The 26,266-nt window shown below is 48.7% G+C and overlaps 11 protein-coding genes across 14 annotated transcripts; 4 read left to right on the top strand and 7 right to left on the bottom strand.

The window, feature by feature from the left end:
* Positions 1-121: 121 nt before the first annotated feature.
* FOXG_11316 (uncharacterized protein) lies at positions 122-2,346 on the top strand. The gene has a single exon (XM_018390912.1). It carries the CDS (start codon positions 438-440, stop codon positions 2,025-2,027), a length of 1,590 nt encoding a protein of 529 aa, XP_018249466.1. The 5' UTR covers positions 122-437; the 3' UTR covers positions 2,028-2,346.
* On the bottom strand, positions 2,261-3,781 carry FOXG_11315 (uncharacterized protein; the record flags this gene model as incomplete). The annotated part of the gene is made up of 1 exon (XM_018390911.1): positions 2,261-3,781. One exon carries the CDS (start codon positions 3,779-3,781, stop codon positions 2,261-2,263), a length of 1,521 nt encoding a protein of 506 aa, XP_018249465.1.
* A 466-nt stretch (positions 3,782-4,247) lies between these two features.
* On the bottom strand, positions 4,248-6,211 carry FOXG_11314 (uncharacterized protein). The gene is made up of 4 exons (XM_018390910.1): positions 5,569-6,211; positions 5,300-5,517; positions 4,837-5,235; positions 4,248-4,786 (listed from the first exon to the last, which is right to left on the bottom strand). The coding sequence occupies exons 1-4, from the start codon at positions 5,725-5,727 to the stop codon at positions 4,507-4,509; spliced, it is 1,056 nt and encodes a 351-aa protein (XP_018249464.1). The 5' UTR covers positions 5,728-6,211; the 3' UTR covers positions 4,248-4,506.
* A 369-nt stretch (positions 6,212-6,580) lies between these two features.
* Positions 6,581-7,604, bottom strand: FOXG_20506 (uncharacterized protein). The gene has a single exon (XM_018400791.1). It carries the CDS (start codon positions 7,461-7,463, stop codon positions 6,726-6,728), a length of 738 nt encoding a protein of 245 aa, XP_018249463.1. The 5' UTR covers positions 7,464-7,604; the 3' UTR covers positions 6,581-6,725.
* A 2,380-nt stretch (positions 7,605-9,984) lies between these two features.
* On the top strand, positions 9,985-11,632 carry FOXG_11313 (uncharacterized protein). Of its 2 annotated transcripts, XM_018390909.1 has the most exons (3): positions 9,985-10,211; positions 10,270-11,457; positions 11,518-11,632. In XM_018390909.1, exons 1-2 carry the CDS (start codon positions 10,131-10,133, stop codon positions 11,122-11,124), a joined length of 936 nt encoding a protein of 311 aa, XP_018249462.1. In that variant the 5' UTR covers positions 9,985-10,130; the 3' UTR covers positions 11,125-11,457; positions 11,518-11,632. The 2 variants fall into 2 exon arrangements, with proteins under 2 accessions (XP_018249462.1, XP_018249461.1); XM_018390908.1 differs by having other exon boundaries at positions 10,270-11,632.
* On the bottom strand, positions 11,596-12,932 carry FOXG_11312 (minor allergen Alt a 7). The gene is made up of 2 exons (XM_018390907.1): positions 12,692-12,932; positions 11,596-12,477 (listed from the first exon to the last, which is right to left on the bottom strand). The coding sequence occupies exons 1-2, from the start codon at positions 12,716-12,718 to the stop codon at positions 11,890-11,892; spliced, it is 615 nt and encodes a 204-aa protein (XP_018249460.1). The 5' UTR covers positions 12,719-12,932; the 3' UTR covers positions 11,596-11,889.
* Positions 12,933-13,221: 289 nt separating this feature from the next.
* On the bottom strand, positions 13,222-16,300 carry FOXG_11311 (uncharacterized protein). 2 transcript variants are annotated; one of them, XM_018390906.1, is made up of 3 exons: positions 15,594-16,300; positions 13,904-15,523; positions 13,222-13,849 (listed from the first exon to the last, which is right to left on the bottom strand). In XM_018390906.1, exons 1-2 carry the CDS (start codon positions 15,708-15,710, stop codon positions 14,273-14,275), a joined length of 1,368 nt encoding a protein of 455 aa, XP_018249458.1. In that variant the 5' UTR covers positions 15,711-16,300; the 3' UTR covers positions 13,222-13,849; positions 13,904-14,272. The 2 variants fall into 2 exon arrangements, with proteins under 2 accessions (XP_018249458.1, XP_018249457.1); XM_018390905.1 differs by having other exon boundaries at positions 13,222-15,523.
* On the top strand, positions 15,980-16,123 carry FOXG_20505 (uncharacterized protein; the record flags this gene model as incomplete). Its single annotated transcript, XM_018400790.1, has 1 exon — positions 15,980-16,123. The coding sequence occupies one exon, from the start codon at positions 15,980-15,982 to the stop codon at positions 16,121-16,123; it is 144 nt and encodes a 47-aa protein (XP_018249459.1).
* A 1,118-nt stretch (positions 16,301-17,418) lies between the features above and the next one.
* FOXG_11310 (uncharacterized protein) lies at positions 17,419-19,414 on the bottom strand. 2 transcript variants are annotated; one of them, XM_018390904.1, is made up of 4 exons: positions 19,270-19,387; positions 19,113-19,202; positions 18,882-19,048; positions 17,477-18,816 (listed from the first exon to the last, which is right to left on the bottom strand). In XM_018390904.1, exons 2-4 carry the CDS (start codon positions 19,148-19,150, stop codon positions 17,753-17,755), a joined length of 1,269 nt encoding a protein of 422 aa, XP_018249456.1. In that variant the 5' UTR covers positions 19,151-19,202; positions 19,270-19,387; the 3' UTR covers positions 17,477-17,752. The 2 variants fall into 2 exon arrangements, with proteins under 2 accessions (XP_018249455.1, XP_018249456.1); XM_018390903.1 differs by having other exon boundaries at positions 17,419-18,816; positions 19,113-19,414.
* Positions 19,415-19,608: 194 nt separating this feature from the next.
* FOXG_11309 (DNA polymerase kappa subunit) lies at positions 19,609-22,504 on the top strand. The gene is made up of 2 exons (XM_018390902.1): positions 19,609-19,908; positions 19,962-22,504. The coding sequence occupies exons 1-2, from the start codon at positions 19,711-19,713 to the stop codon at positions 21,684-21,686; spliced, it is 1,923 nt and encodes a 640-aa protein (XP_018249454.1). The 5' UTR covers positions 19,609-19,710; the 3' UTR covers positions 21,687-22,504.
* Positions 19,959-24,865, bottom strand: FOXG_11308 (uncharacterized protein). The gene is made up of 2 exons (XM_018390901.1): positions 22,679-24,865; positions 19,959-22,628 (listed from the first exon to the last, which is right to left on the bottom strand). Exons 1-2 carry the CDS (start codon positions 24,195-24,197, stop codon positions 21,850-21,852), a joined length of 2,298 nt encoding a protein of 765 aa, XP_018249453.1. The 5' UTR covers positions 24,198-24,865; the 3' UTR covers positions 19,959-21,849.
* Between the last annotated feature and the right edge of the window lie 1,401 nt (positions 24,866-26,266).

Raw genomic sequence — 26,266 nt, 5'->3', positions numbered from 1 at the left:
GACCTTAGAAGTTTTCTTCAATTTCTTGCTCCCTCAGGTATGTACCTGCGAAGTGAATATGCGACTTGCGATCATAGTCACGTGACTATTTCTGTTTTCGCGATCTGCTCTGTCGCGCTTGGTGAAGCTTGACTACCTATGCTTTGCGACGTTCAACTCTGTCAATCATCTACATCCATTCCCTTCATCATCTCCCCTTCCTTCAGCCTTGCACAAGTCCATTGAGACTTTTAGCGTTTCCACCAACAAGTTAAATAGCGAGACCCCTATAGCAGGCCATCATCACAGAAGTCAGAATCAGAGAAGGTTTATCTGCTTCAATGACTCGATTGCTGCCTTAACCAAGCAGTACAAATACCAGTTACCTCTTTTTTTCGTCATCAGCAGCTGGGTCAACCTTCTTCCTTCAACCCACCCAAAGGCATCTTCCCTTCATCATGGCGGACTTTGGGGAGTATCCGCCAAATATGGCGCCGCAAGATGCGCTCATAGTTCGAGAACAAGCTGAACCTGACCATGCTGTCGTGCCTTATTCGGCTGAAGATCTATCGCGTCCCAAGGCTGGACCATTAAACCCGTTCAAGGACGAGAACAACGTTTTGAAGCGCAAGAGTGTCCCAACTGGACACGCAGAGGAGACTTTTCTAAGCGAACACACATTCCGGAGCAAGCATCGTGCTATCGAGCGACGAGGTGGCCCTGAACGAGAGTACCAAACGAATGCAGAGCAAAAAGCAGAAGCTGCCAGGATACGAGCTGGGCGAGAGAGCAAGGGCAGCGCGACGATTGCGGAGGGACCTGGGTCTTATGTTGGACCTTGGGCACGATACAAAAAGGCAGAATACGAGGTTGTTGCGGACGACGAAGAATTGGCAAGCGATGAGGAATATGAGATTGTTGAAGAGGAGGAAGAGGTAGTCGATAGTGGAACAATTGTCAAGGCACCAACCAAGGCTTTGGAACGACGGAAGGAGGCCGAGGAGATGGGCGACGAGACGACGACGTTTCACGGATCCGCCGAGTACGATTACCAGGGCAGAACTTATATGCACGTTCCCCAAGATTTGGACATCGACCTTCGAAAAGAAGTGGGGAGCGTCACCAACTTTATTCCCAAAAAGCAGATTCACTCTTGGAAGAACCATTCCAAGGCGATTACTGCGCTACGCTTCTTCCCTTCTTCTGGACATTTGCTCCTATCAGCCAGCGCCGACACTACCGTCAAGATCTTCGATGTGTACCACGAGCGGGAGCTCCTACGAACATACTCTGGACACTCAAAAGCTATTTCAGATATTTGCTTCAACACATCGGGCACTCAGTTCCTCTCTTCTTCTTACGATCGCATGATCAAGCTCTGGGATACTGAGAAGGGCGTTTGTGTGAGCAAGTTCACGACTGGCAAGACTCCCCATGTCATCAAATTCAACCCTGATCCTGAGCATGCGAATGAGTTTTTGGCCGGTATGTCGGATAAGAAGATTGTCCAATTCGATATTCGAACACCGAACGAGGTTGTCCAGGAGTACGATCATCACTTAGCTGCCATCAACACCATCACATTCGTTGACGAGAACCGACGCTTTATGACAACTTCTGACGACAAGTCTCTCCGAGCGTGGGACTACAACATTCCCGTCCCCATTAAATACATCGCTGAACCAGACATGTACCCTATGACCCGCGCAGCTCCCCACCCCAGCGGCAAATACGTCGCATATCAGATTTCCGATAACCAGATTCTCGTCTACGGCGCAAACGACAAGTTCCGGCAGAACCGAAAGAAGAGCTACCGCGGCCACAACAACGCTGGTCTTGGCATCGATCTCGACTGCAGTCCTGATGGACAATTCCTTGCCTCAGGCGACTCTGGTGGTTACGTATGCTTCTGGGACTGGAAAACGTGTAAGATGTACCACAAGTTCAAGGCCGGCAACCAGGCTGTCACCACTGTCAAGTGGCATCCTCAAGAGACCAGTAAGGTGGTTACGGCGGGTCTGGATGGTGAGATTAGGTATTGGGATTAGAGGATGTATCATTTGATGGATGGATGGACTGCATGGCATGGCGTTTGGGATTAGATGAAAACACATACAATTTACTGCAATGGGCACTCGATAATTCTTTTTGACAAGCTCGGGGAAGAAAACTTGGGGTCTCTATCCTAAGTGACGAAAAGACTTAGGTGAGTTTGGTATATCTTAGTAGGCATCTAGACCAATTTATCTTGTCACGGTCAAGAGTTTTGCTTCACTGGGGATCAGGCTCCCCTTTTATTCTTGTATGCCCGCGTGGCATGCTGATATTGATCCATCAAACGCCTCTTCTCCTTCACAAGGTTCCCATTCTCATCATAGTACTCACCGTCCTCATCGTCCTCATCGTCCCAAACAGTGTTCTTCTCAAGGTAAGAATTTGAATAGCCATGCTTGTCAGCCTGCCAGTCTCCATATTCCTCTTCATCGTCCGAAATCTCGCCCACCTCCTCAATCACAAATCTTGTACCCGTAGCAGGGCCAAAGCCATAAGGGAACCATTTCAGAGCAGCCGCTTTCCTAGCTTCCTTCTCACGTTGGATATCTCCAGGCGCCGTGCTTTTTGCTTCAGGGCGCTTCTTGGTCTTGGCCAGGTTGTGGAATTCCTCAGGGTCGGTCTGTACGTCTTTGAGGGCCTGCTTAGCTGCCTCTGAGCCGAGATCGAGGTGGATGACGTAGCAGGGAATAATGGCTCGTTCATCGTGGACAATGTATTCAAAACCACCGTCGAAGTGCGAGTCATATCCTTCAATCAAGGGACCATGGCGCCCGTCACACCCGGTATATGTTCGGCCCATGATAGTAGCGCAGACAAATAACCTCATACTAGGCAGCATGCCGACTGGAGTCATCTCTCTCTGCCCACGAGCATAAGATATAGCATAGAAGGCCTCTTGGGATGAGTAAATTCCCCGATCAAATGCTATACCCGATCTAGGAGAGGCGACGACTTTTCCTTCGACTATATTTCCAGGCATCTTGAAACCATGGCGGACAATCGATCCTACTGACTGAAGAGGAGTACCGTGGAAAGTCACACGAGGAGAAATCATATCCTGAAGAATACTCTCTTGGCTAAGTTGGGCTCGGAATTGGCCCCCCAGCTTCGAATGAGGCGGGATTCTGTCTCGTAAACTCGTCCCGCACGATTTCAGGTCTGTCTTTAGTGACTCCTGATAGTTCCAGAACCGCCTGACGAGATCATGGCGAAGGACAGATTCCATGTGAATGACCCTCCATTCTTTGGGGATGCCAGCTGTCAGTTCCTCGGGCGTTTTGCGGAGGATGGAGTAGGCTGTGTCTTGGATGGTTGATACATCGAGACCGAAGGGGTTGTTGATAACCTCATTCCAGTCTGATACTTCGTCTGCTGCATATCCTCTTTCGTACTTCTCTGGTTTGGAAGACCCTTGGCCCAGTTCAAATTCGTGAGTTGCTTCCAACATCTGAAGAATGGCGATTTGCAGATCAAACTCCCTGACGTTGCAAGAGTCGTCTCCAAGGGCTGTTCTCATGATGGAGCGGACTTCTTCGCGAAGAGGATCTATTGCCTTCCTCGAAAATGACCAATACGTATCAATGATTTGACATGAAATCATGGTCTGGTGGTCCGCTGAGAGAACAAGCTGCATGGCTAGTTGGGTGAAGCTGAAGTAAAAGACATCATTGCCAGAATTATTCTGGTGACTCGACCAGTCAGTCACACTTCCAGGAGTGTTTCCTTCAATGAAAGTGTATGGGCCCATGATTTGTGATTGTTGCTGTCTCCTTTCAAAATTGTTCGCCAGTGTACGTGTAGATAGTTGGTGGTGTTTGAAGATTGAGACATTGAAATAGAGAGCAAAGGTGTTTAGTGTTGCGAAAAGAAGATGCAGTTTAGTTGGAGGAAATCTGCCTTTGTTTAATGGCAGAATATAAATGTTGTGTTACACGGGTCATCACTATGCTTCGTCGGTGGTTGACTCATACGGTGTCTTTGTTGAGGCTCAGCTTGACTTATCTTAGTGTAGGCAGGCGCCCGGTGACTCCCATAATGAACAAGCAGCGCGCCATTCAAACTTGCGATGTCCTATTAAGCTTTGAAATGCTTTCCATATACTTTTTAAGCTTGTCTCAGATGGCACAAAATGACAAGGAGAAGTGATCAAGGCTAAGGTATCTTGGAGCACAAGGACTTCATGTGCCTAATGAGCAAAAGAACACCAACTGAAAACTAAATCAAAATTCAGGGTGAGGCATTTCATCTTTTGTATTGTTTAGACGCCTATACCTAGAGTGGTTGCTCTTCTTCGCCCAACGCCGCTCCCATCTCCCAAGGACCAAAGAATGACTCTATATCCAGGGCAATACAAATCCAACATCAAACATGGGCCAGAAGCGTCAATCCTGTCTCGAATTCTAGAACCAGAGCACCTCAGCAGTACCAAACCAAGCAAAGCAATGTCCCACTCGCCATGTGTTCCCTTTTTGATCACCACATGCCCCTCTCGTCCTCTTCGGTCCAGCCAGAGCATCCTCCACAGCGACATCTGAACCCATAGCGATAGAACAAGTCGGCGGGGGTCAGCCCGCAACCATACGAGATGGTCAATTCTTCACCTTCCTTGATAACATCCGTCTTGACTTTCATCTCAAGTACCTCCTCGGCCTTGTTGTAGTGGTATACGACGGTCTGTCGCGGATGACATGTGTGATTGAAGCGGGACGCAATAGGGAAAAGGCCTGCTTCATCCCATACACCTGTTGAAAAGCTAAAAGGACCATCAGACCTATCTTCTTCGTTCCTCAACTCTCAACTTACCAGTTTGTAGTCCAGACAGCCTTGATGCTCTGGAATTTACAATAGCTATTAGCGTGAAGGCCCAGCGCAATGTCCTGCGAAGCCTGGTCCAGTTTGTCGAATTCCTTGTAAAGCGTGTTGTTGTCAGCAGTGAATAGTGCTCTTTCGACGAGAACTTTGTCTCCGAACTCGAGGTCTTTGGCTGCAAAAGCGCCCCATCCCGCAATGAGGGATCGCTTCACGATGAAATAGTCATTTTGAAAGAGGACATCCGTAGTGGGAGATGGTGTTAGAGGCAAGCCAGCAGGTTCCATGGCGATGAGTTCGGGACTTTCGATCGATTCCAGGGGCTTCAGAGGAGGAAAGCGATAGACGTACTCGAACGGCTTGTCTCGATGAGCTGTGACATGGCGGATCAAACTAAAAAAAAAAAAAAAACAGTGTCAACACAAACGACTTCCTCAACAATTCCTCAGTACTGTACCCGTCTGTTGTTTCTTCATCCTCATCATCAGATCCGAAGTCAAATTCTGAACTCGATGTAAAATCTGGTTCGGAGCCTGAAGTATCCCCATACTCAGTCGCAATGTCGTCAAATGGTCCTTGTTCATGGTCCAGAGGTGTTTCGTTGCCGTGTGGCAGATGAAATTCATCTGAAATAGATTCCGAGACAATGTCCTCCTTTGGCTGAGCTTCAGTGACCTAGCAGAGTGTGTTAACCCTGGGGGTAGTGAAGCCTGAAAGTGTTTGTACCTCTGTCTCTTTGTCGTCGCATGGTTTAGTACCATTGCTACCCTTATCCAGCTCTAGCTTAACCTGGAGATCAAGAATCGGAATGTCTTCAATACTTAATGATGCTAGAGTTGGGCTGAGGGTAGGCTCATCCGGTGGCTGAGAGTTATTGTCATCCATGATGGATAGGCACAATGAATGATGACAAAGAAAAGAAGTGATGACTGGTATTTGGGCCGAGACGCTTGGATGGAAGCAAATAGAAGGTTGAAGGAAGAGAATCAGAATGACTGCGGTGAAGGTTTGATTGCTTATATAGGTATCGTTGAGGAGTGATTGTGAATCACGGCGGCACTCCTCGAGCGTTGATGTGGGCAACAATGATGCAAATAGTGATTGAGTTGTCGAAATCAAGCTAATTGCATAGCCGTGATAGAGAATATAATGGACGCTACGTAACTGAAAAGAATGAAAGGCCGGAAATACTATATAAGCCCCTCGAAATTCTTTCTCGATATATTTCTACCGCTCAGCAAGTAACAACAAAACACCACCCAATAAAGTCCAGCAAACCTCCGACCCCAACCAACCTCACCGATGAAACATTATTCATTTCACTGCAGCCATGTGACTACAAAAATCAATCTCCCCCAAGCACACAGCGCAGACGAGGAGAAACTGGGCTTCTATTGCACGATTACCACTGCGAAACGCGTGAGGTCAGGTGATGGCACACGGCTCGCATCTCCGGTGTGACCAGCTTTGGGCATCATATTCTAGACGTGAGGCGAGACTAAAAGATGCTGATTATGAATACTGCTTTGCTAGATTCTGGATTGCCTAAGCTGTGAGTATGCATTGCATTGGCTGATTTGGTGAACAATTGCGGCATACCAGTTACTTCAAGAAGGATGTAAATATTTCTTGCTTTTCACCTCTGAAATTTCAGTCCAATGATTACGTTGGTTATGTTTCCATGCCTGAAGCAGTAATCGGATTCAAAGAAGAAAAATCATTCTAATGCTTCGCCAGTAAAATATCAAGCTCGCCTGTGCTAACATGGATATCGATAGTTTTCCATACCCTGGATGTACTCTTGCCCCAGTTTCTCCGTAAAATGTCCCTTCGATTCGACCCATGCATGCCATTCGTTTGCTGATGCTTGTCATCCAGATTCCCTAATGCAATAGGACACAATGCTGGGGTCGCGCAGACGAATAATCACAGCCACACCACCTCTTTTTGGGCCGCAGTGGACAACTTGAAGAGCAGTCTGGACACTGCAGGCAGTTAGGCTTCTGCCACACACGCCGGCATCGGCAAACCCAGAGGTCCTGACCTGTTCTTGTCACGATGCAGTCAGATGGTGCGTGAAGTCCAGCCTTTACTCCACATCCGATACAGAAGCGGCGGAGGGGCACGAGCCGGTCTTGAGGTCCCGCCTCCTGCTCCGATACCAATCGGCCTTGTGGGTCAAAGTAGGCCGTGTTGGCTTGTAACACATCAAAGTGTTGCGGACTCCGTACACGGAAGCACCAGTAGCACTCCAAGTTTCCGGGTCTTTGATCTTTCTTTTTCTCGCTGGCCCAATGTTGTGGGAAGTCTTTTGCTGCTCTCATAACCAACTCAAACTTGTCTCGTAGTGTTGCCATGCGTTGGGGGTCTACTGTACGGTGAAAGTGTCGGTTCACCATGGAGAGGAAGATGAGAGACTGATAGTCCAGGTTCGAAAAGATGAGCCTCTGCACATCGTTGGGGAGCCGTTCTAATGGCGATAGCTTGGTTGTTTGAAGAACTTTTGGTAGCCAGGTTGGACAACTCGATGCGAACTTCTGGTGGGAATATGAGGGGCGATTGAGCTCAGGTTCAAATGCTCGGCCAACGGGGCCAGCATGTTGTCGTGGGATCAAAAGCATCGTTAATTAAGAAAAATTCAGTAGAAGTATGTGTGATCTCGATAACGTTCTGTGGGAGAGATGCGCTTCTATAAATGACTAGCCAAGGAGAGGACAGACAGGGAAGTGTATGCCATCCAACAATTTCCATACCAACCTACCTTATGCACGCCTCTGAGGGCAAGCAAACAAATAGTTGCGGCACCCACGATTTCACGTCGGATATGGGTCGAGGTGCAAGGGTGTTTGTGGTTCGTTCTCTAACCGACATCCTTCAACATTGTAGCTGTTGGTTGTGCATTGGGGCTGAGACAGGCAGCACGTTAAGGTAGTTGAAAGGTATCTCCTCTGCGCCTGATATTTACCCAACACTACATCATTTGTGATTGACACTCACGGTGGGCCATTGGCCAGCAAATAGTCATCAGATGGACGCTGATTTTTGGCACATCTGATATGGTCCAGCTATGTCCTGGTTTATGGTGTCATTCTGCCTTCGTGTTTGGTTTGATTCCTAGATCTGAATCAAGCCATATGCTGCTCGGTGTTTCGTTTCAATGGCCAGCAACCGACTGCATCATGCACGCAACCCAACATATACAAGCCTGTTTCCAAGCCAGCCTTTTACTCAACAGATGGTGTAGTGTGTGCCCTTTCCATGAACTCTCATGGAAAAGTGAAATCCTATATCTGCGGTCTAGAGATCGGGCTGACCCTGGTCCAAGTTGCATATGGAGACGAGAAGAGACGGCTGGCGAAGCGAAGCTATTAGACGAATGACGGCCAGCCCGGGCCAACCCAACACGACAAGAGACAACGACAAACGGCTGGGCGGCCGGCCGCGTCCTCATTTCTACTTCCAGCATCGACTATTATCCACATAGTTGCAGCGGAACCAGTCCCCCGACCGACGCCTCTTATCATGTGAATGGAAGGCTCATGTGGGTATGTTGCACTATCACTGTGATATCCAAACTGTCGGGTCAAGCTAGGCCTGGTTCATCTGCGGGTGAGTCCAACACACCAAGAAAACCACCTCTCCTCATGCAAGTCGCAATTTTGGGAAACTCGCTCGCATCCTTCCACTCGCTTCGAGTCATTTTCAACCGTTATGATTGAGCCAGGATCTGAAATCCGTTACCTGCGCTCCGCACATCTTCTACCTCAAGGAAGAATCTTTGTTGCATACTGGGATCAGGCATCGAGCCTGTTTGCTTGACAGATCACCTTATGCCAGCCAATGTCAGAATTTGGCCTGAGCTGTACTTTGAGACTTGAGCAAGACTGCTAGAAAATATGGTCTTAGCATGCGACGAGTCGTACTCTTGCCGGTAATATCGCACCAGCCCAACAAGGCGTCTCGTTTCATCCGGTGGGTTTAACGACGAGATAGGCACGTTGGCTGGCATTTCTTCGTGTTTCCTGCATGGCACAGGCGCCTGAGAAGTTTGTCACCTCTTCTCGCTTCGTCCTGTGCCTCACTCTTCGGATACGTTTTCAAGGCGTCGACGAATTATTGACCCCTGGTTGGCAAGGATCTGAGGGGTTAAAGTAGAGCAAGAGACCTTCCAGAGGCATTCCCGACCAAGAAGGAGCCTAGCTTACGCCTCGTCGAGAGTCGTCCACTTGAAAGCAAACAAACCGTGTAAAAGGCTGAAGGTATCGTAGGCGGGCCAAAGGGTATCCATGCATCGGGGCATCTGCTAGCTGCCTGTGTCAAAGCACAGGGGTAATGCGACAGATCAGTCATGCCCCCAAAACCCCGAAAGTTGGTCGATGTAGTAAAAACATAGCATGTCCATACGATCAATAGTCGGCAAAGCTCCCACGATGAGACCTCATGATAATGAAGATTTCCACGTAAACGCTCCTTCGTCATGTGAGATAATGAGAGGTTGCGACGACATATCCTGGTTATTTCGGGAACTTTTCACGATAAGGTAAGAGCTGAAAGCGCGGGAATCAAAAAGTACGATGCGCTGCTGTTTGTAACCCTTGTCAGGCAGGACCAGGTAAATCTGTTTGCTCGCAGCATGGCGGCATTCGTAACGAAGTGTTTCCTGGATTGTTGGAGGAGAAATTGGCGCCGATCATCAAATGTTTCATTAACCTTAGTGTCCTTGGAATACACCAAGATACGATCTGCGGGGGGAAGAAATTGGGTGTGACATTCCATCTCGAAAACAGGTCTGAGCATTGTGTGAATTGTCTCATCCTCCGTCCTGGACTGGTTGTTACTGTATTAGAGACACAAATAGTACCAAGTACAATCAAGTTGATGGCTGCATGACGAGGGTTTGCGGCAGGCAAATATGACTGCATGGAAGCCATTCAGGAGATGGCTGATGGCTGATGGCTGATGGCTGATGGCACCTCTTTGTAGCAACCAAGCATCCCCCAAGCTACAAGGAAATCCTCTGGCTGTGTGCTGGCAGGATTTGACCCAAACACCTTCAACACAGCCTCAATGCCAACTTGAAATGCCATCCAGTGACTCCGCAATGTTGCCGTAGATCCTGACCAGAGGGCCTGTTTCAGATACCAGTGCGACCAGGGGTCCGCGCTTAAACGTCATAATAATCATTCGAGCCCCAGTCATCTTTGCACCCTGAATTTCTGTCTTTTGGTGATGCCTTCTATATTTTCTCTGTGTGCTCAAGACGTTCTTTAACCCATTTGTGCTCCATTATGGCTCTGTTTGAATCCGCCAACTGCGATCGAAATGCGACCGCTCCAACAGCCAGTGATGCCGGCGTCGCAGGCGCTGGTGTAAGCTTCAATCCTAGCATATTGGAAGAGAATACATCCAGGTGCTGACACACGACAGATCCTACTATCGTTCATGATCACGGCGCTGCTCGCCATCATATTATCGAGCAGCGTCATTTTTGCCGAAATGCGAGGGAGAGACTCGGTCATCCGACGGAAGCTGCTCAACGGTTATAGCGACTCTCAAATTATGCAGGGAATTGGTATCCAGAGTGTTGGACTGGCCAAGATGAACAGTCTGGTGCCGTATCACTTCTTCCTCATCTGGATGCTGTCACTCCTTTCCATGGCGACTCATAACACGACACTTTTGGCTCTTAAACAAGATTACCGCCGCGATTGGGTGATTCGATGGTTGCGACAGTTTCTTATGTTCGTCAACTTGGCGCTGTCATGCGTGTCTGGCGTCTTTGTTCTCGAGGGTGTTTCAAAGGGTCTTGACGACAAAACTCTCCCCATATCCTGCGTGTGGGAAGTTGAGGGCAAAGGCGCTGCCTCAAACGCTGGTCTTTCTTACGTCGGCACAATCGTCGTTATTGCTGGTAACTGCATCGTCTTTGGCCTGGCGACCTGGTATCTTCACAGCAAGCAGCAAAGATTCTACAAGATCACCCAGATTGTCGGGTTGGTGTTGATGACAGCTATTGCAGTTGGAGCAGCGATTCGGATTATCCTGCTTTCCCAAGCATTCGGCCACCCATCGATCGAGCTCAAAGACAATGGCGAGACTGTATGGAGCTTCGGTCAGCTTCTTTCCATGCTGCTTCTTATCCTTCCCTTGGTAAACGTCATTGAGATCTACCGAGGAGAGATCCAAGTCCCAGGCCCAATTCGAGACGAGCGAGCCAAAGTATACGACGGTGAACTCCAGGATAACCCACAGGGGTCGCGGACAAATCTCTTCCAAAAGTAAGAAATGCAGTCAGGAAGCATGTCTTGGATTGGGAGGAAGACCACCAATTTGGTAATATGAATGGGAATAAAAGCAGGGACTGTGATGAAGAATAGGCTTTACTGCACGAAAGATACCCTTTATTCTTTCTGTCATTAACGAATATTTAGAGATTTGAATCATCCTCTCGGATTGCAAGGAGTAGTTTGCGCTGGGCGCAGCTTCCTGTTTACTTAGGCATCTACTAAGCCACCTATAGAGAATGAAATTGACCCATTGCGCTTGCCTTTACTATTTCGACGCTCTTCGATTACTCGCATTGGAACAGACATCCACCTACCGGGTAGTCACCTTGTATGTAGCGGTGATATTCATGAAATAGTTATGATCCAGGCATTTTAATAACAGCCACAGAAGAAAGCCTCTGACACGGCAACGGTATCAATCAATCATTTCTCCGTCACGTGGCTGTTTCAACGTGCTCCTTAATTAGTTCTCAACAGGCATGTATGGCAATATCATAGTGAGTTCTTTATAAGAAATGATTATAAGAATATTTATTTGCATTTGTTATTGATTATAAGCATTGCGTTCCATTATCGTTCAACTCGTCTATTGGACTACGCACTTGGCTGGCAGTCCACAAGGTCCCTCCTTAACCTCCTTGAGCTCTTGAGGTCCCTTGTTCTCCTGTTTGGGAGCAGTGGTATCCTTTTCAGCCTCGGCAGGCGTGTTGGTGTTCGATGCCACCTCAGGCGCAGCCTTGGCTTGGCTGCTACCATGCAGTCAACCAGTGAACTTGGCAACGGTCTGGTAAAAGTTCTCTCCCTGGATCTGAGCAAGCTCGAGCTCCTTGGCAGAGGGCTGTCGAGAACCGTCACCACCAGCGAAGGTACCGGCACCCCAGGCACTGCCACCGCGAACCTCAGAGAGATCAGTCAGGACACCGAAGGCCTTGGCGTAACCAAAGGGGACATAGATGATGCCGTGGTGAGTGAGGGTGGAGATAGCGTTCTGAGCAGTGGTCTCCTGACCACCACCCTGGGAGGCGGTAGAGACGAAGATACCGGCCATCTTGCCCCAGAAACCACCAGAAGCCCACTGCTTGCCAGTCTTGTCCCAGAAAGCCTTCCACTGGGCGGGGAAGTTTCCGTAACGGGTGGGGATACCAAGGAGGAAGGCATCGTAGCCCTCAAGGACGGAGGGGTCGTCGAGGGTAGGAACATCGGTGGGCTTGGGAGGAGCGTGCATCTTGGCGAGGACATCCTCGGGGAGGGTCTCGGGGACCTGGAAGATGTCGGCAGAGCCGCCAGCCTTCTCAATACCGGCCTTCTCAGCCTCGGCCAGCTGCTTTATGTGGCCGTACATAGAGTACTGTGATATATGTTAGTGTGCTGTGGTGATGAAGTCATGAGTGGTATGTTGTGTGAGGGTAGAGACAAGCCATTGAACAGTGCAATCTTGGATTAGACTCATTGCCACGTACGGCAACCCTAAGCATCTCATATGAGTAACAATAGTTTGTTTATCATGAAGAGATGATGGTGGCAGGGCTAGGAATGACAAGATATGGAGGGGTAGAACATACGTAGACGATAGCGATCTTGGGAGCCATTGTGAATGACTTCTGGGGGTATCAAGTAAAGAATTAAGAAAATACAAAGTGTCGAGATGCGATGAGTACTGAGTGTGATAAGACAGAAAGAAACAAAACAAAACAGCAGAAGAGGGGAAGGTTCATCTTATAGCTTGAGGGAGAGCTTGTTGGAAGCTTCTACATCTGGGCACTGGGATCTGATCCACAAAAAGGTACGTATTATGCACCTAAGGAGAAACGAAGCGCTCATGATATCATTGGTGCAACTCTGCCAGTTCCGGAATCTACGAACGCGTGGATGTGGGATTGGGGATTGAACCGGTAACACCTTGACAACAGCTCTGAAGAAAAAGTGGAGGTGAAGCTCTGGGTGTCCCTGAATCATGACATCTGTGGCATGCAAGACAATTGCTTCCGTAACTCAATATTTCTTATGAAATTTAGAAACCAACTAACCAGAGCTAATCTCTCCTAACTGATAACTCTGAGAATAATACTTCTAATACTCAATTCTTTTAAGCCCATATCATGTCTCGTCATACTCTTCAAAATCAACATCTTCAACACGACCCCACCTCGATCGAGAGAGCCCCATAGTTAACCCCCCTCCAGAAAAGCATATTTGCTGAGTCAAGGCTGATGTGTGCTTAGCAGAGGACGCTTAGCTTCTATTACACGAGCCTGACAAAACATACTCAATGCGGGGACGTCTCTGTCCGACTGCGCGCGGCTATTGCAAATCTTATGATTTCTACCTTGTCTGGCTATCTTATCCAACCATTTGATAAGCCAGAATGTTTCATTCTGCAATTTTTGTAAAGGACTTCAGGCTTCTCACTCCGGCACTTGCTGTATCCGGTTTCCTGTTTCGATACTTGTATATCCGTTACCCACATGCTATCTCACCTCATCTTTCTTCTTGATTCTACATCCTCTTCTTCTGTCTTCTTTCTCACCGACATCCTCGATCTCATGCTGATGCATCATTAGCATGTCTTCAGTGGATCTCAACAACCGTCGTCGTGGTTATTCTTGGCCCCTTGCAGCTGAAGCTCCGCTGAACCACTTGCCCCGTTACCAACCGCCTTCGAGCACCCACTCTCGCCTTATCAATGGAACGACTTTGCATATAAATCTTATGCCAGGACCCTCACTTAGTCGGTAAGAGTCTCAAGGTTGACTTGAGGCTTACGATCAACTTACAAAGGCTCGTGCCAACGTGCTATCAAACTGCATTATCACATGATAGCCTCACCAGACTTGCATGCTGTGTAAGTGCGCTTGGCTCTATAGTCTGACATTTTCTGTACATCAGCTATCTCACACATCGAAACTCAATATCTGCCAATATCAACGCCACACTATAAGGGGTACTCAAAAGTATCAATATGGATGCCGCCTCTGAGGCCCAACCCCGCCCTAAGTAAAAAGCCAAAGTGCCTTTCAAGAGATTCAACCCAATCCAAACTCCATGCTGTCGTTAGATGATTTGACACATCGAGACTCCAAAACTCTAAACCAATCCCATATGAGCAGTTAAAAAAAACAGAGCTAAAAGAAAGACTTCATATATCATCGGTGTGGTGATCGTTGCTCGTCGTCTCGTGGATGTGCGCTTGATGGTTCAATCACGATCTCAGGGAGTTGCGGTATTCTTAAGCTTGGGAGTTGAGGCGCGCTACCATTGCCTTGACCGCTTGGTGGGCTGTTGCTTTGTCCATCTGAAGCTGGATCCATCTCATGCCAATCTGACCCAAGATCTCGCTCCGTAGTTCGCTGCGTCCTCTGCGATGAGGAGCGCTCAGGGCCGGGATACTCAGGCGGGGGTCCGTGATTTGAGGATCGGTCATCAGTGAGCGGTATATCCTCGTACTCGGGAGGCGGCATCGCCTCTTCACCAAGATCTGCTTCTACCAACTCAGGACTCGAGCCAGCTCTGCCATCTGCACTGCCTGACCGAATAGAAGCTCCTTGCGAACGTGTGGGCGCCAGACTTGCAAAGTCGTCGTCATGACTGGCAGCAGAGCTATAGCTGCGCCCCCGTTGATGTCCTGATTGCATGCTCGCAGCATCAGAGAGCAGGCCAACGCGCTCACTCTCACTACTGTTTGCTCTAATTCTCGTTCCGTCATGCCGTGCAACACCTACGTCTGCATATGATACACTTGACACAGACCTCTGCCTGTTGTCCTTGATCTGGTCCACAGTCGTTCGTAGTTCGGCAATAGTGTTGTCCTCGTTCGCAGCACGAGTCTCAGCTCTGATCGCCTCAAGCTCGCGGTAGTCGCTTCTGAGCCGTGCCTCGCGACGTCGCTCTCTACGCTCCTCACGCTCGGCAAGGGCTTGTCGTCGAGCCAGTCTGATCTGGTAGAGAGTCTCCATTTCTTCATTTCGCGCTTCTTCCTCTGCCTCTGCAGTTGGCAGGTCAATGATCACGTCCACGCCATCTCGCTCGCCCTCTCGTCCCAGAACCCTTTCGTTATGGCTTGCGCTCTGTCGATACGCAGGTAATGTAAGCACAGAGCGGACGGAAGTATTTCGGTCGACGGTTGCGCCAGCGTTGGTACCGTTATTGGAACTGTTGCGATTTTGTCGGTTATTGGTTGAAGTAGAAGTGGGATCGAGCTGATGCGATTGTCTTCCACTCTCCCCACCATCTTCACCTGCTGTCTGTTCGTAATTGCCCTGCCCCGATCGACCTCTTATTCGTTCAAGAAAGCCTCCCTTCTTTTTGCTTTCTGTCGATTTCTTCTTTTGTCGCGCCTTCGTTATGCAAACAGCCAAAGTAATGGCTACCACTACACCGGCAATACTACCGATGACCTGCACATTGAGAAATGAATGTTAGCGCCATGGCAGATCTCGGCGATTCTTCCACCTCAGTTAAACTTACAATAAAGACAACTGTATTATTGGTTCCCCCGCCACCGTTGCTGGATGACGTTTCTCGAGGTTGAAGTGCGCTTTCGGTGGCATCCCAGCCACGCGGTATTGGAACGTTCAGATGCATTTCAAACTGAACTGCAACATTCAGCAGAAGCAGAAGTTAATTGTACTGGTAATGAGAATGAATTGCCAGCGACAATTCGTCGGAGAGGGCGGATAGAAGAGGACCACACAGAGGCGCGCCCGATTGGATGATCGATGCTTGCCGATACGAAGTGGGAGTACAAAGTTTCGTATAAGATTCGACGATTGCGGCAAAGAGCGTTGTTCCTGGGGAAGAAGGTTTGATTGACAGGAGATTGATTAAGGGGAACAGAACCACAACAGAAGAAGATGAAGACTATTGCCTCCAACTTCCAGGCAAAGCAATGCACAGCTCAGCACAGCCGCAGTTATCGGGCGCTCGCGAGGCGCGAGGTTGGTTGGTTGGCTTTCCCGTCCAGTCGGCTTGGCTTGGCTGAGCTGGACTGGATGTGAAAATGGACCTGGGCCTGGACTTCTAGCAGGGGTGTTTCGGGGCGTTTTACCCTTTATACTCGCTGTGTGTTTCACTGTTGGAAGCACAAAATGGGAGGAAGTAATATGATTACGAGTGTAACAAGAAGTTAAGAATAAGAATTTGAGATTAGCATTGACCAGAATAAGCGGACGAGCCGCCTCGTCTTGGTTTGCTCTGCTCTGCTTCGTTCTGCTGTCAGATCAAGAATTGGCTAACGTAACTTTCACCTATCATCTGCTCCTTGACGATCATGACTTGTCAGTGGCCGTTAGGGTGGTGACATCAGTAAGCGGCTACGTAACTTAGTATAGGGCCAAGCTGTGGCCTCTGCTTACTTTCCCCTCGAGGGTTGAAGTGTCTTGAAGGCTTAGAGCATTGGGTGCTGAAGATCATATCAGCTCTTGTATTGAACCGCCTGTCAAAGATGATGAGATGGAATGGCAAGGCGTTGTGGCTGGTGTACAACAGGTACAAACTCTTATCTTGCCGCCATATCTCAAACTTGTACTCGTCGACCGCAGTGTTGCACCCGATCCTTGAACGACAACTTCATCCCCAAGGAATAAGCATCAACGGGGCCCAGTTCATTACGCAATCACCACAGATCTGCGGGACAATTCCCTTGTTTTGTCGCTCATTTTCTTCGTTGACCCCTCATTGTAATCAAAGTTCAATCGGTTTTCAAACACGTTTTCACATAGTAGCTCAGAGCTCTCTTGTTACGTTCCATGCCATCAAGGCTCGCTCCACCTCGACGAACGGCTTCTCCAGCCGCTAAAGATCATCAAAATACGCTACTGAAAGGCCCTGTGCCTTAAATCTGACCTTCCAGGGATGTGGCGTGGCTGAGGTGGCCTCTGCTAAAGCTCAGCCTCCCCGCATCTTTCTTCTGATGCAATGATTGTTGCCCTTGTCTAATCCTCGTCCACGAGGTCAGATTAAGGAAACTCTTTGTTCCATTGGTAAGCTGTCAACAGTCTTGTTACTATCCTTTGCCTTTTTAAAAGCTTTGGTCACAACGTGTTCTTCTGAGACTATTATGGAGTGTTTGCTCCAGTGGCTTTGCAAGGGTTGTCATAAGTCTTCTGTTAAGCAATGCACATTGTCGGGATTCCCGTGATAACCAGCCTTTCTTGATACCGTTACTTCTTCTTTGGTCGTCTTCCATTCAGCCGTACAGTGAGACCTCTTTTCACATTTCACTCTTGTCCAACCTGCGAGATCGTTGAAACACAAGCCTTTGATGTCTTCTCCTGGCTGTTAGCGTTACACAGTCGATTCAGGGACAGCGTTATACAACATTCGCTGGGCCCTCTTAATAAGAAGTTGAGACCTAGTAGTATCATTTTGCAAAATCTCGGTTTTCACCTTTGAAGAGGTTATCGAGCTTTCAACTTTATCTAGCAGTATTTTAAACAGTGAGACCTCTATAGCAGGATGGCTATCAGTCATTAAGGCAGTAAAAGACAGCTGCTACTTAAAGGTAAAGGCTTGGTCCTCTTGATGAGCAGATTAAAATGAATGGTGATGCTATATAAAATTAACATGTGAGAATAAAACAACCTTGAACTCCCGCTCCAACCAAGTTTGCATAAGTCACATGCTATTTATCCAAACTTCTTCTCAAACTTCTTCAGCATGCCCGTTACGCCACGCTCCAATCGTCCCGCATTCTCTTCAAGTTTACCTCGTGGCTCCTTCGTCTTAGGCGTAAATGAGTAGATCTCGGAATTGGCCAATTCTGTCTGCGTTGGACGGTAAACTTGCTGATGGACTGAATATTCTGCACCTGGCTGAGTTGGCGCCTGCTGCTCTTGGTGTGTATAGTTGTACTGCGTAAAGCCTCCAGGAGGTGGTGGAGGAAGTCCCGGGTTGGAAGCTGGCGGTGTTGGTTGCGAGTGGGGTTGAGTCTGGGCCGGAGGTTGAGTTTGTGGAGGAGGCGGGGGAGATACAAATCCAGGTGAGCCTGGGAACGTTGCGCCATATGGACTTCCCAATGCTTGAGCAGGCATTGTAGCAGCTCTTTGCAATCCAGGATGCTGACCAAATTGAGGTGGAGGTAGTCCAGGGCTTGTCACACCTCCCGGAGGAAATTGCGATGGCGGAGGCATACCTGGTGTGAAAGGCTGCTTGTGGTAGTCATACGCAACAGCAACAGCCAGCGGGTTGAGGGGATCCTCATCCGGAGGCGGTGTCTTTTCTCGGTGCTGGATCGTCTCCGGAGCTGCTGGAGCGGCCGGGTTATAAGCCATCGGAGCAAAGTTGGCCGGTGCCTCGGAGGGCGGGGCCGGAGGCGGGGCGGGGATGTTGGGAGGAGGCGCAAAGCTCGGAGCGTTGGCTGAACCATATTGAGGATCTGAGATGGCAACGTTCTCCAACTGTTGAACCACAGAGCTCATAGGCGCAGGTTGAGGGGGAGGGCCAGGCTCATCCAGGACTTCAACATGTGAAGGCGGAGCAACTCTTCTTACGCCATTGACAAACTGGAGCGCATCTGCCTGGGTCCAGAAGTAGATGTCAAGTGAGTGAAGCTTATAGTGGTACTTGTTTTGATTCTGAGGATCAAAAGTTGGTAGGTGCCATTCGTTTTGGTCCGCGACAGCTTCAGGTCCGGTCAGAGTGACGTTGCATTGTTGCTTGTAGGAGTATCGGACGTGTGTCTGATCGAGGTCTACAGGTTGGCTTATCAGTATGGTCACTCTCAGCTATGCGCGACCTCATAATGTCGAGTCTTACATCCTTCGAAAGCATCCTGATCCTCAGTGCCAGGCTGGTTGGCAATTTCAATGCGACACCGGCGCTCGTTGGCGTTCTCAAAAAGATAGACATACGACCCCTTATCGAACCTGTGATGTCTGGGCTTCACAGTATCGGGGCCATAGAAGTAGTGAATGTCTGCGAAGCTTCATTGACGGTCTGTCAGCAAATTGGGACGCCTCCTCAGCAAGTTTAGCCGTCGCAACTTACAGTGTCGCAACATTCTCCTCTCCTGGTCGCGCAGCCATATTAAAGGTTCCTCTCCTCTGGGAGCTCACCTTACAGAGCAAGATCAAAGACCTGTAGGGAAATTAATCAAGTGATTCGTGACAGAAAGAAAAAGTGCGGCCTCGTTCAGCTTTTGTACCCTCCCCTTCAGAGTCCAACCCTCATTTCAGAGCTGGGCGCCATTTGACTCGTCGACTGATCAACTTCTGTGTTTCCAACAGACGACATAATGCATGTAAGTTGTCCATGTCGGCGCTTAAACGCCTGTTCTTGGGGAGGGGAAGCACATTCTTTGGCCAATTGAGTTCAGAGGACCCTTGGTGTCGTTAGAGCCGTCCCACCACCAAAATAGCGGCCCCCACTAACCAAGACAGCACTAAAGGCACCTAAAACAGAATCGAAGGTCCCTGGGGAGTCACATGATCTCGTGTGTTTTCCGAACGCGTCCAGGATTTTGAGGGGCTCCCGTCACGTCTCCCTTCACCTCTCATCTCTGAGACGCGACGACATCGGGCTGGCTTCACGATGCCTTCAATAGTCACAGTATATGCTATGAAGACACCGCTATTGTCCCCTTGAGATGAGCTCAACTGACCAAGCGGAGGAGCAACCTCCATTACAACCAACAGAGGAACCTTCAGGAGCTGAAAAGGAAACAAATCATGTCAGCAGAGATACCCCTGAGACTGCAGAGGACGATGCCTTCAAAACCCTCAAATATTCCCTTCTGGGACCATCGCTACTAAAAGCAGGTCAAGATACGGTTGATCAAACAAAGGTACACATCCTTGCCGCCCGCACGAACCAATTATCACTAAGACAACTTACAAGGTTTCTGAAATCATCTACAACGCTTCCAAAGGATCCAAATTCTTCAATCGCGAAGAAGAACGAGACAAGGTCCTCACCCAAAAGATCGAACAAATCATCGCGCGAAAGGCTCAACTCGAGAAGAGGGATCTGACTCGGGACTTGCGCAATGCAGATCGTCTCATTGCCGAACTTGAACTCACTCGCGACCTCACTCAGCACATCGTTCATGTGGACTGTGATGCATTCTACGCAGCTGTCGAGCAACTTGATCGCCCGGAAATAAAAGACCTCCCTTTCGCAGTTGGTGGCGGCGTTTTGACCACTTGCAATTATGTTGCGCGCAAGTTCGGCTGCCGATCAGGCATGGCTGGCTTTGTGGCCAAGAAATTATGTCCAAGCTTGATCTTGCTAAAGCCAAACTTTCAGAAATACAATGCAAAAGCGCATGAGGTGAGAGAAGTTCTGGTCAACTACGATCCCCGGTTCGAGAGCGCTAGTATCGATGAGGCATACTTAAACATCACCGAATACTGCCAGGAACACCAGATGGACCCAGCGGAAGCCGTTGAACAGATGCGGCGAGAAATCCATGAGAAGACAAATATCACTGTCTCTGCTGGCATTGCTGCTAACGCAAAACTCGCAAAGATCTGTTCAAACATGAACAAGCCCAATGGGCAATACGTTTTATCTAGCGATCGGCCAACAATCATGGCCTTCATGCGCGACCTACCTACCCGGAAAGTCAATGGTATAGGGAGAGTCCTCGAGAGAGAACTGCTAGAGATTGGTATCAAGACTTGTGGTGATTTCTACGAGCACCGACAATATCTCAACCCACTGTTTGGTGACAAAACCTCAGAGTTCCTGTTCACATGCTACTTAGGTCTTGGTCGCACCAAAATTCAGCCAGCAGAAGAGTATGAGCGCAAAAGCGTTGGCACTGAGAGTACATTCCGCGATATGTCGGATCCTACACAGCTGAGAGAAAAGTTACGAGCAACAGCGGAGGAGTTGGAGCAGGACATGAAGCGCGCTGAGTGTAAAGGCCGTACACTCTGTCTTAAAGTTAAACTTCACACGTTCGAGGTCCTCACTCGGCAGGTCGTCCTTCCAAGAGCTATATGCCTTGCAGACGACCTATACAACTACGCTCTGCCTATTCTCAACAAGCTGGAACAAGAAATGCCCGGCATGAAACTTCGGTTGATGGGTTTGAGATGCACACATCTCGTCAGTACCAAAAAACCTGATGCCATGGCCTTCTTCGGCTTTCGGCCCCGAAGGACAGACTCAGAAGACCGCCCGCAAGGCGGAACCCTGAAAAGAAAAGCGAGTGATGATGACGGAGAATGGGAACAGTGGCCAGGAGCCGGTCTTCTACTTGACGACCCGGATGGCCTGCTTGAGGGCTCTTCTAGTAACCAGGACACTCCAGATCAATCACTAGGCCGAAGACACGGCAAGGAGATCGCCCCTAATCCTACAAAAGAGAACGCTGCAGAGGAGCAGTGGTGGGACTGTCCCATCTGCAGCAGACCGCAAGCGGCCGATGAGCGGCACTTCAATGAACATATAGACCTTTGCCTATCGAGGCAGACGATTCGTGAGACTGTACAGGCAGATGGCCCGTCAATAAAAAGTGACCCAACGCCCGAAATCAAGAAGCCACGAACGACAGAGAAGAAGAGAGGGAGGCCGAAGGTGCCTGATCCGAAGCAGAGACAGCTGTTCTTTGGATAGTGTAAATGATATGAATTTGATGAATGAACGATGCAAACAGGTCTATGATATAACATTGTCTAAATATTCGTCCAACGTTGTTTTGCATTTCCGTTGGTCAACCCAAATCTATCGTGTTTCCAAATCCGTGAACGCCTTGCCCGTATACATGCGATGTGCAACTTTACATGACTCTAGACTCTCGACTAGCTATCCTATTCATCGTCTTTGTCCTTCTGATCTTCGAGTCTTCTTCCTCTTCACGTACCAACTTCTCTCCTGGCAATCTAACAGCCTTGTCAAGCGCAACAGGGAGACCTCGATGTCGGCCTCTGAGGATCACCAAGCACAACACAAACTTGCTGCCTCGGTGCATGCCTCCAGCCATGCTGTAGCTTTTTCCTGGTAAGCCCATGGACAGACCAACGCACCCATAAGCCGAAACGACCTCAAACAACACATTAAAAACACTGTAAACAAGAGGTTGTTCAAGGAAATGGTCGGTCTCGATGATCATGATAACGATGACCGGGAGGATAAGCCACCACATATCGTGAGCAAGCTGTCCACGAATCTGCTGTCCAATGAAAGAGATGCGAGAGTTATCGTCTGGACCTTTGGGCGGAGGCCGCACGCCAACGCCATGGAAAGTCATGGATTTCTTGACCGTCTTTTGAGCTGCAGCTGTGACTCTTCGTCGCAGTGCAGGCTTTTCTGGTTCCTCTGAGATCGTGGGCAGAAGGTGGTTTCCATTTTCATTTCCGTTTCCGTTTCCATTCTCTGCTTCCAAAATTTGAGGGTCATCCTCGTAAATGCCAAGGGATCGTTCCTCATAAACGTTGGAGTGGCGCATCGTAATCGAGACAGGATACACGGAAATGTACATCATAATCATGTAGAGCAATTGGACGGCGGGATAGAGACCTGAGATAGAAACGACCGCGAAACCGGCAGCACGAACAGCTTACGGTGTGTCAGTAAGGCAATCACAGAGTGGAAAAGTTCTTACTTACCAATTGCTTGGAACCATCCAGCAATGATACGGTCAGACACTGGCATAGCTTCTACAACGTCATTTCCGATATTCAAAACTTCAAAAGCAACCCAGTCAATCGTGTTGATGGTAACAATGACAGTGAAGAGCCACCATGTAGCACCTGACGGGAAGAGTGTCGTGTATACTCGACGGGGATACTTGAGAATGAACTCGATCGTCTCTTTCCATGGCCCCAGAGTTTTGGGCTCGGTGGTCAGTTGCAATACCCTAAGACTACACCAGAGAAAGAACCTCAAGAGCAGTGGATAGCCCGTATTCCCGGCAAGGACAAGGATACCAACGACGATGAGAACAAAATACGCATCCTGAAATGCACCCATGCCTGCGTCATTGAGTGACATGCCGGCATTGTTAAATGCCGAAGACGACAAGAAGATTCCGCACCACCAGGGGTTGATAGCATTGACGGTTGCCGCCGACGGCCGGTTGATGCTGATCCAAGCACCCAGTGCAATTCCACATACAGCTTGCCACATGAAGGCGTAAAGAGGAACAGTGACGGCCAAGATCTTCAGCGCGCGATACTCACAGCCACCCAAAGCCTCACGTTCATCGGATGATAGATCGTAGAATTGGCCTCTCTTGCTTGTGTTGTGACTCCCGAGGATCTTCTTCCAGTGCAGAAGAAAGTCTTCTGATTCGTCGCTGTTGACTGAGTCTGAGGTTGAAGGTCGTCGGTTGGGTTCCACGTTCTCGTTTCGTCGATAGATGGACACGCTGTCTCTGCCGGCGCTTCGGGGCGACAAGGTGTCTGCGAATTGGATATGGTCGCCGGAGTTTGGAGTCATAGGAGCATTCCGTGCAGGAGCTGCCACCTGCGTCGTATTGCTATCATTGTCGTCTGAGTCGGAGATAGAATCTGGAGGGGCAGTAACGGCGCGGCGCATAGGAGCAGTTGTCTTGAACAAGTCGTTGGGGTCAGGTTTCTCAGTCGCTGTCCTCTGAACCGTTCCAAGACCAGTCAGGGTATTAGAAGTCTCGGTTGATACAGGTGTTGTCCTCGCTTTAGTGAAAGGGAGGAATCTCCCAAGTGGTTTGGCGCGTCTCAATGCGGCCCGCCGTTTCCTCGCTTCTCGTTCTATCCTGACGATATCCTCAAAACGCTTCTCAAACGCCTGCTTTCGTGCCATGACCGTCCAGAATGAAACCCATAGAGCACTTCCAATGATGAAAAGAAGATATAGCAGAACCTGCTGCCATGTCGTGATTTCGGAAAGATTGACGGTATTGAGGCCTGTATCGCAAAAAGAAGACACAACCAGGAACAGACAATCGACGTAGGGGATACTCTGGCTTGGCTCGCTGGATAGCCAGAAGATAAGTGAGAAGAAGAGGGATCCGAAGATGAAATAGGCGTAGTGAATGGTTATGAAATTGATGGGCGGTACCAGCCTCCCAGCCTGCGTGGCGACCGCATCAAGGCGCGGATGCTCCTCGCGAAGATCTTTCCAGCGAGATGTGATAGAGTCAAGCATCGTAGTGGTTGCGCTGGGTTTGAGATGCCAAGATGTGTACCCCAGCTGAAAGGGTCAGCTCCCAAGCAATGGGTGCGGAGCCTCAGAAAAGCTTGTTTGTTTAATCCGACGTCGTTATTTGAAGAGATATGACATTTCGATCACTAGAGGAGACGCTTGTGTGATGAAATCGCGGTGACGCCGGGTACACAAGTGAGTGAGTGTTATGTGAAAGAGAGACTTGAAAGGAAAGAAATAGGTAGGTTTCGCTAGCAGATAAGGTTAAGACGGAAGACGGCAGATGCAAGGAAAGAGAGCAAACAGGATTGATTATACGGCGTGGGCGCGAGGAAGGAGAGACAATGCCGAAAAAGAAACAAAGAAACTGTTTGATTCGGGAGATGGTGATGATGAAAGGTGCCAACTGGCAGTGCATCAATCGAAAACTAACAGGGAGACAAGCTAATACGCCCCTTGGATCCATCCCAATGGATGCTGTGCAACTGAAAGCGCAAGGTACCACCAAATTCAAAAGTTGACCGGGCGCTAAAAGCTTACCGCGTCCCAATTGAAACGGTGAGCACAAGGTGACCTGGTAAAAGAGACGGTATTTACAAGGTTGAGTGAGGATCATGGAAAGGTCAAAGCTACAGACAAAGAGGGAGCCAATGTTTGGATATCCATCAATTGCCCTCGAGTCTGGCTAGAAATAGCTGCATCTAAGCCTTAATTACCTGATGAAATATAATTGACGCTCTATTAAGGTTTAGATTCGGGCTTGTCTCTAGCCATTCCCGCCCGTCATCTCCATATTCATCCCGTCCCTCCCGACTCCCTCGTAGCGGAAACTTTCTAATTACCTTAGTTCCCGGGGCATTAAAACGGGCTAACGGGTCCGTTCCGCCAGCGGATGTCATTGGTTTTATCGTAATGGAACGCTGTTACTTTCGGCTTCACTTATACGTAATTCAATCCCAGCCAACTTCAGTCTTGCTTCGCTGTCTCCAAGTAAGCATGTACTCGTACTGTTAGCATCTTTTTCGCTACTAAGATATATACTTGTCATATAGCACTGTTATCTTTCATTCCTTCTTGAGATTAGTCTTCACGTAATCATAATGTTTAATTTAACCTCCACTCCTTATCCAGTTGTTCCCCTTTCATGGATTGACCCTTGCAGCTCGTGGCTGAGCCTACATCCGTATGTAACGCCTTCTCAGGAGGAAACAAAAGCCCCAAATTGAGTTACGATTAACACACGATCAATGTCTTATCTTGTCAGGCCACGTGAAAATGCCAAATCTCTGTTATTATGATATTGGGGCATTCCTTAGCTAGTGATACTCATTTTCATTGACCATTCTAGTGTTGTTCATTGTTACGATTTGCCTAAAGGTTAATGCGTTGTTACCAAAACTGTACAGCGCATTACCATCGTTTCGAAATGAAAAGTCTATGTGGATAAAGGTTTGCCAGCATCACGGCGGTGAGGTTTCAGAGACGTCACGTGGAATAAGCAAGAGCACAACATCTCAAGACTGAAGATAGCTATAATTGATTTCTCGAGGGGATTCGTGTCAGATCCTTGCTTCTAGTGTTTCATGATGCTCTTCGTCATGAAACCTCGTTTGAGTCGTACCTACCCTACACTATTGAATCCAAACTTACGAGCCTCCGACACTGTAAGTCAACGATGGTGGGCTCTAGACTGATTAAATCAGGCTGATTAACCCGTAAGTATACCAAAGTAACGCAGTAAAACTTGAAATCAGTGACATTCATCTCCGGTACGTCGCTCGCCCCGACGAAATCGTAGTTCTAGCGCTCACGGCCGTTCATGATATCCCCGTACGCCTGACATCAACGATGACATGCGATTTTCAATAATTTACTCATGATCAAATATCATCACGATGGAACAGAAGCAATGACGCAGTATGAGCAGTTATTGACCACACCGCTAGATATGATACAGATTTATTAACACCCCACCTGCAAGTGAACAAAGTATCCATCCAGAATAAGCTCAAAGATTTTACAAGTGACTCAAAAGCAGGAAACCATTGCAATAAGACCGGGGGCAAGACCCG

Source organism: Fusarium oxysporum, chromosome 1 (genome assembly GCF_000149955.1).
Source record: "Fusarium oxysporum f. sp. lycopersici 4287 chromosome 1, whole genome shotgun sequence".
In the NCBI taxonomy this organism is placed as follows: Eukaryota; Fungi; Ascomycota; class Sordariomycetes; order Hypocreales; family Nectriaceae; genus Fusarium; species Fusarium oxysporum.
This window is presented reverse-complemented; position numbering and strand designations above follow the sequence as displayed.

Bases quoted from the DNA above. Each gene is read 5' to 3' on its own strand.
- FOXG_11313 (XM_018390909.1), top strand. From the start codon at position 10,131: ATGGCTCTGTTTGAATCCGCCAACTGCGATCGAAATGCGACCGCTCCA. The intron at 10,212-10,269 runs GTAAGCTTCAAT...GACACACGACAG, and splicing joins CCGGCGTCGCAGGCGCTGGT to ATCCTACTATCGTTCATGAT.
- FOXG_11314 (XM_018390910.1), bottom strand. From the start codon at position 5,727: ATGGATGACAATAACTCTCAGCCACCGGATGAGCCTACCCTCAGCCCA. The intron at 5,518-5,568 runs GTACAAACACTT...ACACTCTGCTAG, and splicing joins GCGACGACAAAGAGACAGAG to GTCACTGAAGCTCAGCCAAA. The intron at 4,787-4,836 runs GTAAGTTGAGAG...TGGTCCTTTTAG, and splicing joins GCTGTCTGGACTACAAACTG to CTTTTCAACAGGTGTATGGG.
- FOXG_11310 (XM_018390903.1), bottom strand. From the start codon at position 19,150: ATGGCTGCGCGACCAGGAGAGGAGAATGTTGCGACACT. The intron at 19,049-19,112 runs GTAAGTTGCGAC...CCGTCAATGAAG, and splicing joins GAGGAGAATGTTGCGACACT to CTTCGCAGACATTCACTACT. The intron at 18,817-18,881 runs GTAAGACTCGAC...GCCAACCTGTAG, and splicing joins TCAGGATGCTTTCGAAGGAT to ACCTCGATCAGACACACGTC.
- FOXG_20506 (XM_018400791.1), bottom strand. From the start codon at position 7,463: ATGCTTTTGATCCCACGACAACATGCTGGCCCCGTTGGCCGAGCATTT.
- FOXG_11311 (XM_018390905.1), bottom strand. From the start codon at position 15,710: ATGCATCTGAACGTTCCAATACCGCGTGGCTGGGATGCCACCGAAAGC. The intron at 15,524-15,593 runs GTAAGTTTAACT...CTCAATGTGCAG, and splicing joins ATAATACAGTTGTCTTTATT to GTCATCGGTAGTATTGCCGG.
- FOXG_11308 (XM_018390901.1), bottom strand. From the start codon at position 24,197: ATGCTTGACTCTATCACATCTCGCTGGAAAGATCTTCGCGAGGAGCAT. The intron at 22,629-22,678 runs GTAAGTAAGAAC...ACACACCGTAAG, and splicing joins TGGATGGTTCCAAGCAATTG to CTGTTCGTGCTGCCGGTTTC.
- FOXG_11316 (XM_018390912.1), top strand. From the start codon at position 438: ATGGCGGACTTTGGGGAGTATCCGCCAAATATGGCGCCGCAAGATGCG.
- FOXG_11312 (XM_018390907.1), bottom strand. From the start codon at position 12,718: ATGGCTCCCAAGATCGCTATCGTCTAC. The intron at 12,478-12,691 runs GTATGTTCTACC...CATATATCACAG, and splicing joins CCAAGATCGCTATCGTCTAC to TACTCTATGTACGGCCACAT.
- FOXG_11309 (XM_018390902.1), top strand. From the start codon at position 19,711: ATGAGCTCAACTGACCAAGCGGAGGAGCAACCTCCATTACAACCAACA. The intron at 19,909-19,961 runs GTACACATCCTT...ACAACTTACAAG, and splicing joins ATACGGTTGATCAAACAAAG to GTTTCTGAAATCATCTACAA.